Source organism: Phyllostomus hastatus, unplaced genomic scaffold (genome assembly GCF_019186645.2).
Source record: "Phyllostomus hastatus isolate PE091 unplaced genomic scaffold, TTU_PhHast_1.1 phas_contig_402, whole genome shotgun sequence".
NCBI lineage: Eukaryota > Metazoa > Chordata > Mammalia > Chiroptera > Phyllostomidae > Phyllostomus > Phyllostomus hastatus.
Genome location: NW_025333873.1, coordinates 14474224 through 14488068, shown reverse-complemented (window position 1 = coordinate 14488068; position 13845 = coordinate 14474224). Strand labels below are relative to the sequence as shown.

The 13845-nt window shown below is 55.5% G+C and overlaps 1 protein-coding gene across 1 annotated transcript; it reads left to right on the top strand.

Moving 5' to 3' along the window:
• Positions 1-7541: 7541 nt before the first annotated feature.
• RRM2 (ribonucleotide reductase regulatory subunit M2) lies at positions 7542-12832 on the top strand. Its single transcript, XM_045844663.1, has 10 exons — positions 7542-7765; positions 7860-7934; positions 8277-8420; positions 8661-8777; positions 9242-9375; positions 9554-9648; positions 9776-9909; positions 10742-10846; positions 10930-11043; positions 11130-12832. Exons 1-10 carry the CDS (start codon positions 7667-7669, stop codon positions 11280-11282), a joined length of 1170 nt encoding a protein of 389 aa, XP_045700619.1. The 5' UTR covers positions 7542-7666; the 3' UTR covers positions 11283-12832.
• The last annotated feature ends 1013 nt before the right edge of the window (positions 12833-13845 follow it).

Below are 13845 nucleotides of genomic sequence, written 5' to 3'. Positions count from 1 at the left end.
TTTGGGTCAATGACTTACTCCCACCTTCTTCAGGCATGAACGGGGGTGACGCTGTGCCTGCCTCACGGGTTATATGTTACAATGAGGACAAGCAAGGCCTGGCCTGGTTGCCTGGTTGGTTGGAGGTCATCCCATCCACCGAAAGGCTGCGGTTTGATTCCCGGTCAGGACACGCGCCTGGGCTGTGGGTCCGGTCCCTGGTCGGGGCGTGCACAGGAGGCACCCGGCTCATGTCCGTCGTATCAGTGCTTCTCTCTGTCTCTGTCTCCCTCCCTCCCTCTCTAAGGCCAGTACACAGACGCCTGTGTCAGAATTAAAAAAATAAAAAGTAAATACAACAAGTGCTTGGGACAGTCCTGGTACATCCTAAGTGTGTATGAGAGTTGGCTGTTACCCTTATATCTGCAGATTGAAGGAAAAAGTCATCCGGTTTCATTGGGAGCTGCCAAAGAGTGTTTGATTAAACTCAACATTCCTCATAAAAACTCTGTGATCTGGGCTGTAACGGACTCATTGAACATAATAAAGAAGGTGCATGAAACATCAGCAGGTGCTTCTGGGTGAGAAGCCGGATCAGGGATTCTCTCTCCTGTCTGTCCTCCATTCAGTGATTGTTTGTCCAGAACGCACTGGGCATGTCGGCAGGAAACACAGCTCACTGGGTCCGGCTCTCCGGAGTTTGGTTCTAAATGATAAACAAAGCCAACAGATCGGTAAGTGCTCTGCAAACCAAGGAAACGGGTAGTGTGTGAGAGAGGGGGCGGACACTGTGCTGGGGTCCCGAGAGAGAAGAACCGGCCAGCCACGGAGCAGGCCGGGAGAAAGGGCGGCTCAGGCCCCGACCACAGTAACAGCTGCGCCTGGGCGTCCTCTCGGGGTGGCGACAGAACAGAAAGAAGGACCAGGCACTGTAAAGACACTGAGTATTAAATCCCACCTGTAATGCGCGAAATCTACGATAGTGTTCTAAAACTTTACTGGTGGTCACTGAACAAAACCTTAATGAAGGAGTATTTTATGCTCAGAGTGGGAAGACTCTGTGTAAGGTAGTACTTCCTCCCCAAGTTATCTATAAAATAAATGCAGTTACAATTCTAAAATTCTCTGAGTGCTACACAGCCTGTGAGGCCACGGCGTGAGAGAGACACCATTTCGGTGCCGCAGACCAGTTGGCGGTTGCCAGGAGCTGGGGCGGCGGGAGGCCGCGCCTGCGGAGGAACCACACAGGCATTTTCTCGGTGTCACTGCAGCAGTTCTGAGTCCCCGACTCGGTGGGGACCACTCAGAGCTACACGTCCGATGACGTCTCCAAGGAGCACGAGCAGAACCGCACGCGCCTGTGGGAACTGGTGAAATCCCAGTAAGGTTCACAGTTTACCTAACACGGTTGCAACAGGGTCAGCTTCCTGGTTTTGACGGTGGACTGCGGCTAGGTAGGGCGCGGAGGGGACCCGGGTGAAGGGTACACGGGAACTCTCGGTGCTAATTTTGCAACTTCTGTGTCTTAAGCTATTTCCAAAGACAAAGCTATATTTTTTTTAAAAAAAGAGAGAAAAGAAGACATAAGGGAAAGACCAGGCAACGTAACAGAAACATACAATAGAAAATGAGATACCATCCAAAAGATATAGAACACCCATAAATCAATATGAAAATGCTAAATAACCCAACCAATAAATGGACACATATCAGGAAATTCAGAGAATATAACGGTTCATATTCAATTTCACTAATAATCAAATAAATTCAGAATCAGGCAACATGGAAATATTAGTTTCCACTCATAAGAGACCGCTGGCCAGTACAAAAAGACCGCTGGCCGTAAAAGTGGCTCTCCGACGCACCGCTAAGTGAGAGCGTGAACCGGCCATCATTCTCACGGGCTTCTGGACGGTGCCTGTCCAAATTTTAAATGTTCACACCATTGACCCGGTAATTCTAATGCTAGGAATACAAGATGTTCACTGCCGCACTGTTTATAGTAGCCAAAAGATTGGACAGGACCTAAATCTGTATAGAAAAAACAAAATGCTTTCCTCCATCTGTCATTTCAAGGTCTTTTTAAAACCACACCCTGAAAGGCATGGGGACTCGGTGCCTGATTGCTTGATTGCCTCTGGGGTCCCGGGCAGAGAGCGAATCAGGCTGCAGACCCAACCGAGGGGGCCTCTCCCGGCGCGGAGCACCCCCCCTGGAGCTGGGAGGAAAGTCCCTGAGCCCTGACTCTGGTTGTCCACCACCCCTCGGAGAGGAGCCCGAGCACTGCGGGCGCTGACCCGCTGGCCCCGAGAATCCTCAGTGAAAAGCTGACTCCAGGAGTCCTCGTCCTCTTCCCACTGTCCCCGGAAAACGCAGGAAGACCCAGGGACGGGACAAGACCTTTGTTACACTGCCTCTGCGTCCCCCCACTCCGGGAACCCCTGCGTGTTTGAAGGACGACAGCGACCTGCCTATCCTCTTGGGCGGACACCTTTTCCGGTTTAGACTTGTCCCGGGGCTGAGGATGCCCTTGCCCCCAACTAGAGGACCAGCCAGGCAAACGATAGTGGCGGCTAATATTTACCCAGGTTCCAGGACTTTCCTAAGTGCTTGGCATGCAGCGACTCATGCCATCCTCGCGACAGCCCTGTGAAGCAGGGTCTACGCCCCGTTACTACGAAGGGTCGCTGACACTCGTTAGTGAGCGGGGGAGCGGGGACTTGCACGTGGGCGGCCTGGGTCTAGAACCCCAGCACTGGCCTTACCCCGGGTGCTGAACCCGAGGGCCCCGCAGGCACGTTCTGTGAGAAAGGTGAGCCGCAAAGCGGGAGCATAGAGCTTTATGTATCTGGTGTGTACGTAACAACAAAGGCCTGACAGGTTGGCTTTGGGGCATGGTGTTACGGAAAACATTTGCCCAGTTGTTTATGTGTATTTATACTGTTTGCATTTTTTTTTACAATAAAATGTATCGCGTGTATACAATAAGGACCCTTAAAGGTAATAGGCCAAACATTTTAAAACAAAGAAAAGGAAAATATACCTCTTACAGATACTGAACAGTCCGGGGTACTCACTTCCCACCCCCTCGCCATGCCCACCAGGGGCTGACCTCCCTTCCAGGGAGGGGCCCTCCTCCCAGGCTCCTTCTTGGAGGGGGGAACCCCCTGCAGGAGCCTGTAGGTGTCGACTTGGGGAGGGTGGTGGGCCACCCTTTCCAGAACTCTCCAGGGCTGGCCTTTCCCCCAGCAGCTGATACCCCCTCAGGGGAACATGAGGTCACTGGCCAAAGTAAAACTATTTCGAAAGAGAACCCACGAACTGGGTTACAAACACCAACAACTGGAGCTGAGAGGGGACAGACCAAGAATTTAAAATAAATGTAGCAAATATACAGAAGTCTAAGGAGCTGAGGTTCTAGGAATGACGACCTCATGCTTTTAAGAAACGCCAGCGTTTACAACTTGGTAGAAATTTCATCCCTTGCAACTACTTAATCTCTCGATGAAAAGGTTTAAAGGTCAACTTAAATGTGTGCAAAGGGCACACTACTTTTCAACACCACTTTAGGGGCCACTTGAGCAAAAGGAAAGTCAGATTCCAGCCTGCACGCAGCTGCCTGCCCGGCCCGGCCTCAGGGTGGGTGAAGCTGATTCTGCGTCCTGCGTTTTTCCCCTTTGGGATCCGAGCTCAAAACGCCTCCGCCCTTTCTGGGAGGAACACGAGTCGGTTCCGGGGTGAGCTGGGGTGTGTGTGAATGGGGGTGTTTCTGCAGGAACAGTGGTATGAAGGGGGAGGTCCCTTGGCAGGTCGTGGGGGATGGCGGAGGGACTGGAGGGCAGAGTGGGCTCTACCCAGAGCCCACGCTTTTGCTCTTGAAATTCCACAGCTAACTAGTCACGCTTGGGGCGAAGTGTTTCGTTTTCCGGCTCCGCTTGGACACGTTTTCCTCAACAGAGGTTGCCGAGCAGCCTGCAGGTCTGAATGGGGTGGTCACAGTCAGAAAGAGGAAGGAGGTTCGCTGGAGCTGCACGGGGAGGAAACCACAGTTTGGAGGAGGGTTGACCTTGCTTCCTCGCGGTTGGGAAACGAATGAGCCTCCCGGAGGGAAGGGGCAGATGGGTCTCAGACAGGAAACCCCAGAAACGAAACGCAGCATAGCCGTACAATGAAATGTTGCTCTGCCTCGGGAAGGAACGGAATCCTGGTCCTCACTACAAAACGCGTGAACGCTGAAGGCATTACGCAAAGCGAAAGAAGCCAGACGCAAAAGGACAAACTTTGCGACATCCCACTTCCGTGGTACTTAGAACAGTCCGGTTCACAGACGGAAAGGGGAATGGACGGTGGGAAAGGGAGGCTGGGGGAGCAGCTGATGGGGAGCTGGTGGTGGATGAGGGCGGGGTTTCAGGTGGGGACGCTGCCAGTTCTGGAGACCAAGGCAGTGATGGCTGTGCGGTCCCGTACGTGTACTCAACGCCACTGAAGTGCACATCTGGAAGTGGCTCAAAGGTGAATTTCAGCTTTAGCACAGTAAAAGGATAAGCCAAATCTTTAAAAAAGCCTTTAGTCCTGGCCTGGTAGTTCAGTTGGTTGAAGTGTTGTCCTGTGAATCCAAAGGTCACAGGTTCAATTCCCGGTGAGGGCACATGCCTAGGTTGTAGGTCTGGTCCCCGGCTGGGGTACGAACAAGAGCCTCCGATCGATGTTTCTCTGTCACAACCATGTTTCTCTCCCTCTCTCTCCCTCCCCCACTCTAAAATCAATAACCACGTCCTCAGGCGAGGACTACAAAAAAGCCTTTAGATCTAACTTCCAGTTTACAGTAAATACAGGGGTTAGAAAAACAAGTTAAACCTCCCTATAAAGTCACAATCTGGCAAATGTAGATTTGGGGCACGTGGGGCGTTCTATGGAAAATTGGCCTAAACGCCAAAAAGTGAATGTCATGCGGGGGGAAGTGGAAGAGCCGCTCTAATTAACGGCGACTAAAAGAAGTCCAAAAACCCCATGTAATGCATGCACTGGGCTGGGTCCTGTGTCAAACACGAACACATTTCACAGACATTTGAAACGGTTGGGGACATTTGATTATGGACTAGACACGGGGTGATATCAGAGAATTGATGTTAGTTCTCTTAGCTCCGGATATGGTGGTGTGGTCTTGTTAGAGCAGGCCCTTATTTTTATTTACTTAATCGTCACCCAAGGATACGTTTATTGATTTTACAGCGAGGAAGGGGGAGAGACACCATTCTGTTGCCGTCAGTAGGTGCCCCGACCCGGGATCGAACCGAGACCTAAGTGTGTGCCCTCACTGGAATCGAACCCACACCCTTTTTGTGACCTGAGGACCCTCCCGCCAACTGCCCAGTCCCTCCCCGCCCGGTCAGGGAGGGAAAGAACGTCCTTATTGTTAGGAGCTCCACGTCCAGCTAGGTGGGCGTGAGGTGTCCTATCTGCCGCGCCCGTTCAAGTGGTGCAGTGAAACCCTCACACCGCCAGAGGGGGACCGAGCAAATCCAGCCACGCGGAGACGACTGTTGAATCTGGGGCGGAATGGTGAACACTGTAGACTCCTTCCCACTAAAAAAGCATTTTATTCATTTTTAGAGAGAGGGGAAAGGAGGGAGAGAGGGAGACATCAATGCGTGGTTGGCGGTCGCGCGCCCCCTATTGGAGACCTGGCCGGCAGCCCAGGCGTGTGCCCTGACTGGGACTCGAACCAGCAACCCTTTTGTTCCCCGCCGGCACTCTGTCCACTGAGCCGTAACAGCCGGGGCGGAACCCTTCCCACTTTTGTTTGCTGAGACATTCCTAAGAAGACGCTCACAAGAGCAGAGTGCTCGCTGTGCAGGTTAAGGAGCTGTGTGACCTTGGGCAGTGTCCTTGACTCTCTGGCTGGACACTCGGGTCTTCGGAACCGAGCCCGGAATACCTGCCTGACACCGTGGTCTGGATTAAAAGTGGAAGTGACCCGTCCGGGCGCCCAGGGGCTGCGGGGTCACTGTCACTAGTGTTACTGTGACAATCCGGAGCGCGGTGTCAGGTATAGGGAGGGATGCGCGGGTCCGGGTAAAACCTCCCCAGATCCGCTTATCCACCGCCCCAGGCGCCGGGTCCGGGAAAAACCTCCCCAGATCCGCTTATCCGCCGCCCCAGGCGCCGGACGAGACGGAGCGCGTCTGGCCCCGGCCTGCCCGCCCCACCGGAAGTGGGGTCTGGGAGCCCCAGCCCAGGTCCTCCTCCGCTCCGAGTGCCGCCAGTCGGCGTGGGCGGAGCCTCCGGCGGACCAATCTTGGGGGACCGGCTGTCAAAACGCAACCTTCCAGTTTCGCTCTGAATGGACGGAGCGGAACGGGAAGGAAAAAGCGCGCGTAATTGGAACACCCAGAGGACTCCCGCACCTAGTTCTCGGCCGCTGTGCGGGGGGCGCCCGGCCCCGCGGACCCTCCTTGCTCGGTCCCCAGGATCCGGGCACCGCTCCGGCCGTCTTCGGGCGCCACCGTGGGGCAGAACCAACTAACTGCCTGGGCCTGCTGCTTTCTCACCAAGTAAGGAATGTTTAAAACATAACACTGTAGGCGGGAGGCCGGGGCAGTCCCCGTGACTCAAAGCTGGGAGGCTGCAGGGCAGGGGGATGGCGGCCTCTGCCTGCCGCATGGCACTACTCATCCTCCCAATGCCCATGTGCTCTCTCGCTGACCGGGAGAAAAACCTTCCACTAAAAACGTTGCCACAATTTCTGGCTGGCTCACAACTGTCCTTGATGATTTCTGCACACAGAGTGTAACAGGAGAGCTGCTCTTTATTGGTCTCTGGCTTTTCGCCATGTGCATGGCAAATTAAAGAAAGCAAAGGCAAAGTAAAATGAAAACTCACTAAGTTCGTGTCTGCACCCACACCCCACTGGAGATTTTCGACTCCTCTCCAGGCTACTTGGTGTCTGCCCAGCAGCCCCTGAGCTCCTGGTTCTTCCACCCTCCTCTGAACTTCCTCAGGGCTTTTTTGCTCAGTTTGCAATTTCCCAAACGATTCTCCCAGGACTCTGCTCAGTTTGCAATGTTTCAGCCACTGTTGACACAGGGACAGTGGCCTGACAGCAGCCACACTTTAGGTGGGACACTTTAGTGTGGGAAAAGCCCCCTCGGTCCTTTGTTTAACTGGAAGGTCCACAAAGGACTGAGGATTTTACAGGCATAAACTCGCCATTAACCCCACAGGTTAGGTATGGTCACAAGCCCCCCGTTACCGAGTCTTCAGATCTTCTGACGTGTCCAAGAGACAGAACAGCTGCCCGGTGGGACCCAGGGGCCTGCAGGCCTCACCCAAAGGCCGCACCCCACACACTCGCCCGTTCTCAGGGATTCAATGCATCCACTCTCTGGGAGGGTCATGAGTCTGCAATGGGCGGGGGGTGGGGTGAGGGGAGGGAGGAAGGGACGTACGTTTCTAGATCAGGCGGGCGGTTTTTCCAACGTCCTTGCACCTCATTCGCAGAAACTTGTGTAGGGACCCCGGACGCCATCATGGGTAGGTGGGGTTTTCGGTGGGCTCCCGCCCTTCCAGTGAGAATAAAAACCCCCGGCGGGAAAGTGCCGGAGCTTCCTGGATCCGCGCGCAGCCTCACCTGGTTGACCCCCCCGCTGCCACAGCCTCACCTGAGGACCCACCCGCCGCCGCAGCCATGCTCTCCGTCCGCCGCCCGCTCGCCACTATCCCGGACCCGCAGCAGCTGCAGCTCTCGCCCCTCAAGGCGCTCAGCGTGGCAGACAAGGAGAACACGGTGGGAGCGCGCTCGGGGGCCGGGCCGGGGCGGGCCGGGGCGGGCGGGGACTGCTGGCGGGGCCGCCCCTCACCGCACGTCTCCCTCCCCGCAGCCGCCGACCCTCAATGGCACCCGCGTGCTGGCCAGCAAGACCGCCCGCAGGATCTTCCAGGAGCCGGGCGAGCGGGTGAGCGGGGTCGGGGTGCGCGGATGCGGCGCAGACGCGGCCGCTTGGTAGGAGGCGCTGCGCCGAGAGGGTTCATTGTCTGCTCCACCGCCCAACCCCGTCCTTCCTGCCCGCACTTTCCCGCCAAGCTGTGAACTCACTTCCGGCTGATTCCCACGGGCCCGCGGGCCCCACTGAGTCTGGGGTCTGGATGCGGTGCCCCGGGGGCGGCAGCGAGCGCGGAGGCTCCGACCCACATGAAATCACCGACCCCGGCCCAGTCTCGGCCGGGGATGACGGCAATTTCATGCGGTGCGCCGGACAATTTTTTTTTTCCCCACATCTTCTTGTTCCCCCCCATAGAAAACAAAGACCCCAGCCCCCAGCGCTCAGGACGAACCACTGCTGAGAGAGAACCCCCGCCGCTTTGTCATCTTCCCCATCGAGTACCATGACATCTGGCAGATGTACAAGAAGGCTGAGGCTTCCTTTTGGACCGCGGAGGAGGTGATGGGAGTCGGGCACTGGGACGCCTCAGAGAAAGTGTAGGCACTGCGCCGGGCTGGAGACCCAGGCCCCTCGGGGAGCGGTGGCAACCCGTGTGGAGTGCACTTGGCTGTCCTCTCAGCCCCCCTGGGGCTGGGGCCCCTGGGGAGGGGCAGTGAACCCAGCGGGGCGGAAAGGTGGGTTGCTCCCCTGGGTGAGGAGCTGCGGGCTTGACTGACAGCTGTGAACCTCCCGGCTCAGGTGGACCTCTCCAAGGACCTGCTGCACTGGGAGACCCTGAAGCAGGAGGAGAAGTACTTCATCTCGCACGTCCTGGCGTTCTTTGCAGCGAGCGATGGCATCGTGAATGAAAACTTGGTGAGTTGCCCCCCCCCCCCCCCCACGGTCTGCTTCGACCTACTCACGATTGGAGGGAGGACGAATCTCTTCCTCGTCTTCCAAACTCTCGCATTCTGAGTGTGCACATGTACATACCCGTATATATCACATCCACACATAGGTCTGTAAGCCAGCATTCCTGTGACGTTCCCTGATTTGTGACGAGCTCCGCAGTTATTTCTTCCCTACGGCATTTTTGTCCCTGGCTGGAAAAGCTCAAAGACAGTGTTAAGTGGTAACAAGTCTTAGCCAAGTGTTCGCAGAAGAGAGGTCGATCTGTCTCCTGATAACGTACACGGAGCATGCGGCGTAGAATGTGCAGCTTTATCGCAGAGCAGTGAGGAATCGTACAGGGAAGCAAACCTTAAACCACGCCCGTCCCCAAGAGGTTGAGTGCTGCAGCCAGCGCGCACCACGCTGACCTTGCACGTGTTCACCGCTAGGTGGAGCGCTTTAGCCAAGAGGTTCAGATCACGGAAGCCCGCTGCTTCTACGGCTTCCAGATCGCCATGGAAAACATACACTCGGAGATGTACAGCCTGCTCATCGACACTTACATTAAAGAGCCCCAGGAGAGGTGCGTGTCCGGGTGGCGTGCCGGCGTGTTGAGGACGCACTAACTGTTTATTCCCAGCATCTGAATTCACGTAGGGAAAGAACGGTGACCCTGTGTGGCTTTGGGTCCCCGGGCTCTAGTCTAGAAGCTGGTGACAGAAGGTGTCTGTGGGGGTGGCTGACGCTCAGTGTGTCCGCAGGGAGTTCCTCTTCAACGCCATCGAGACGATGCCTTGTGTCAAGAAGAAGGCAGACTGGGCCCTGCGCTGGATCGGGGACAAGGAGGCCACCTATGGTAAGGGCGCCCGGGGCCGCCTCAGCCCTGCATTTGGTTTTCTAAGTGATGTGACTGGGCCGTTGGCCCTTCCTGTGGCCGCGAACCTTGACTCACCGGCAACCTTTTGGTGTTGCCGCTCACCTAGGAGAGCGTGTCGTGGCTTTTGCCGCAGTGGAGGGGATCTTCTTCTCCGGGTCTTTCGCATCGATCTTCTGGCTCAAGAAGCGAGGGCTGATGCCTGGCCTCACGTTTTCCAACGAACTCATTAGCAGAGATGAGGTGAGTCTAGTTCAAGTAGCAGGCCAGCCTGCACCCCAGCCAGCGGCTCATGGGCGTGTTCATGGAAGGGAACCCGAGATAGCGGGTTGCCTTAATTCCACATTTCACATGTGAAATTCAACCACATAGTCTGGGCAGGGAATGAAACCCTTTGAATAACCTCCTGGAGTTATTTTACTTGTATTCTCAATATACCACAGTCCATCTGCACATAGGTGTTCCTCTGTGGGTAATGGGATTTTTACAGGGACTCTGGTGCGGCAGGTGCCTTTGAGTGCTTGGACTGAGCCGTGGAGAGGCGCAGGGGTGGTACCGGGCATTCTGGTTTAGGCCGTAGCAGCATTACTTGGAGTCTCATGCACTACTAAGACTTGCAGAGTTGCTTCACTTGAGATTGCATGAGCAAGTTCCTGCCCATTCGAGTGTAAATCTAAAAGTAATCTGGTCAGAGTCTTGCCTCTCGCTGGGGCTCTGGGCAAAAGGAGGGCGTGCGGCTGCCAAACAGGAAGGATGCTTGCAGCGGGAGGATGCTTGCAGCGGAAGTGCTGCACCATCCCTTGCCACATCACAGCGCAGCGAGGACCACACCTCACTCTTGGCGTGTCTAGGTGGCAGCACTGAGAGCCTTGGTTGGGGCTGAGCCCGTGTCGGTGGCACACGCAGAGTAGACGGCAGTGAAACCGTCTTCCTTTTGAGTTTTAGTAAGTGCTTTTAGTATGGCCGAGCAGGATGTATAAAGAGATAAAATGCAAAAAAAGACAAAGCCATTTCCAACGGCACCTTAATGGTGGGTGCCTTCTGGTTTGAGAGTGACCTTCACCTTTCCTTCTAGGGTCTGCACTGTGACTTCGCCTGCCTGATGTTCAAGCACCTGGTACACAAACCTTCGGAGCAGAGAGTGAAGGAGATCATCATCAACGCCGTCAAGATAGAGCAGGTGGGTGGCTTGTGAGGCCTGGGCTCGCCCGCGGAAGCCGCGCTCCCGCCCAGCGTGTGCTGAGCCCGTGTTCCGGTCCCTAGGAGTTCCTCACGGAGGCCTTGCCGGTGAAGCTCATTGGGATGAACTGCATGTTGATGAAGCAGTACATCGAATTTGTGGCCGACAGGCTCCTGCTGGAGCTGGGTTTCAGCAAGGTAAACACAGGCTTGTCCGGGGCCCTGCGGGTTCTTTTTTTTTGCAACCGGTGTTCCGTGTTCACGTGTTGCTGTGCGCCTTCCAGGTTTTCCGAGCAGAAAACCCGTTTGACTTCATGGAGAACATTTCGCTGGAGGGGAAGACCAACTTCTTCGAGAAGCGAGTCGGCGAGTACCAGAGGATGGGAGTGATGTCCAGCCCCACGGAGAACTCGTTCACCCTGGACGCCGACTTCTGAACGCACCGAAGGTCTGCTCTTGCTGATGCCTCTTGTGCTTCACAAAAGCGAAGTTAGCTGCTTGCAGTGTCTCTGCCAGCTACACGGCAAGTTTTCCATAATGTTTGTTAATGGCTTCTGCCACACCCTGAGTCCCCCGTGTTCGTGGTGCTAGTGGTGCCCCCTGGCGTGAACGTGTAGCCAAAAGCTACTCGGACTCTCGTGAAAGATCTTGTCCCAGTTTGGCCCCCTCGAGGCTGTTGGGAAACAGCGGCCTCCCTGCTCCAGAGCACTCCTGAGAGTTTACTCGTGCATGAAACTGGTGCTTCCTAGTCTGTGGTGCCAACACAAGGGCCCCGTGTGGCCTAACCTGGGTAGTTTGCACACCAAATGCAAAGTGTTCAGTTAACCACTAACTCGAGCCACCTCGGAGTTTACCAGGTGAGCAAGATAAGTTCAACTGGGTCATCGAAGCATGTTATTGGACTTCATTTTCTTTCATGAGCCGAAGTGCTTTTTCATCACCTTTCAGTTCAATCCTGTGCACATCTAAGTATTGGCCAGGGCTGCCCTGCAGGCAGGTGGGGTTTTGCATCCGGGAGCCCAGGTCAGGTGTCACAGGATGAGAGAACGGGGAGGCACGCTGGCTGAAATCTTTAAGCACGACGTCTGGTCTGTGGCAACTGCTAGCGACCTGGGAGGGCGCCTTTTGATGCTTCAGACTGCGTTTTCCCCAACCTCAGCTAGTGTGAAACATCCTTGAAGATTCTGAATAGCTAGGATCCAGGACAGGGCGCTAAACTGGTTTTCAAACCATCCTTGAACGAAATGACCCAGCCAAGGCCTCGCTCCTGTTCGGTGGTCAAACCGGGGCCGAGATGGGCTTTGCCGGAATTGCGTTTATTCTGATTTTGTTTCATTTGTGTGTAAATAGGTAACCTCGATTTCTTTCTGCCACACGCCTCTCCGTCCTTGTATATTGGTTTATACTTTGAAATAATCACCCAGCCTTAGCTTGCAGTCCCTGACTGGGATATATTCCTTGGTGCAGTGTCTTAGGGGAGCAGTGGCACATGCGCTGTTAACGCATGTTCCGCTCAAGTACCGGTTTCAGAAGCCGGTATAAACTAAGACCCAGATCGGCCCTCCGGCCCCGCTTGTTCACAGGTGTGCCGGCGGACCCCTGGCCGGACCCTCCCCGGCCTGTACAGTTGTCAGATTTCTCTGTCATCTATTGTATAAATAGTCAAACTGTCCATTTAAAGATGCCTGTAACATGCGACCCACTTCGACCTTTGAACTTATTGTTAACTGACGCTAACCCAGGTTTATGTGGCCCTCACACCTGCGCGACACGAAAATAAATAAAGACTGCCGTGCGCGGTCGGTGCAGGGGGGGGTCGGGAGCAGGTGTGAGCACTTGGCTTCTCCTCCGCTGTGCCGTGTGCTTTAGTTAGGGTTCCCTTCCAATTAGCTTCCGGGGACATGGGTTTAAGTCTGAAGCACTGGGAGGTCTTAAAATTGAGTACTTATACACATGTTAAATGATTAAAATAAAACTTTCCAGTGGGTAGGAGTGTTGAGAGTCGTGGAGGAGGTGACACTTTCTCCGGTGGAAGCGGGACGGGGGACCGGCCTCGCCCAGGCTGCTGCCCCTGCTTTCCCGCCTGTTCCCACCAGGAGTCCCGCCGGGTTTCCCAGTGAAGGAGAAGGCTCCCCGGGAAGGTCTGGGTTTGGTCCAGCTGGCAAGGAGCGGCCCTCCCCGAGCGGCTGCTGGCCAGGGGAGGGAATTCCAGCCGAGCATATTGAGGTGCATCACGTCTTGGGTCAAGGCGTGTTCTGTCTCCTGGGGGAACCTGGCAGAGAGCTTTGCCTTTTCGCCCCAAAGGCACTCAGTGAATGTCATTTAATGTAATATTGGGCTGGTGACACCCCGGGGGGTGTTCAGGGCAGCCAAGCCCCAAGGATCACAGCATGTTAGAACAGCCTCCCAGTGAGAGCGCCCCATCACACACCCTCTTGCCTGTGTGGCTGCCCGCGCTCTTCCCAGAACACACCTCCACATGGCTCTCAGAGGACCTGCCTCGGAGCCGGGGCCTCCTCCCAGGCCTCCTGAGCCCATCCTGGGGCAAAACCCGGGAGCTGACAATTGGGACAAGTTCCCCTCGGTTCATGTCATTTAGCATCTGGGCGGGACAGACTCGTGTGTAGTTCCTGCTGTGGTCTTCAGCTCTCGGGATGCAATATTACCACCACCCCTCACTCCAGCCCCCAGGGGCTTTTAGGAGTGACCAGTGCTTGGGCTGCTCTGCACAAAGGCAGCCCTGCAAGGGTTTTAACCAGAGCTGCTCCTGTTGCATCTGATTGGTGTTCCTGGTGCCATGAGCCCCCACCACTTAGGTCAGAAGCACATTTTCCTGCAAGGGGACACGGCACTTGGTCGGTTGGGTGCTAAGCCCCGTGACAGCTGGCCCTGAGAGCCTTCCTCTGCCCACCCGCCCACCCAGCACTGCCTGGCCTGACAGCCACCCTGAGGTCTGGTTCTGAGGCTGGGACTCGGGTTTGTGAGTCCCAGCCGGCCAGG

Excerpts from the sequence above, each read along its gene's own strand:
- RRM2 (XM_045844663.1), top strand. The coding sequence starts at position 7,667 with ATGCTCTCCGTCCGCCGCCCGCTCGCCACTATCCCGGACCCGCAGCAG. Across the intron at positions 9,910-10,741 it reads AACTCATTAGCAGAGATGAG|GGTCTGCACTGTGACTTCGC; the intron begins GTGAGTCTAGTT and ends CTTTCCTTCTAG. Across the intron at positions 10,847-10,929 it reads ACGCCGTCAAGATAGAGCAG|GAGTTCCTCACGGAGGCCTT; the intron begins GTGGGTGGCTTG and ends TCCGGTCCCTAG.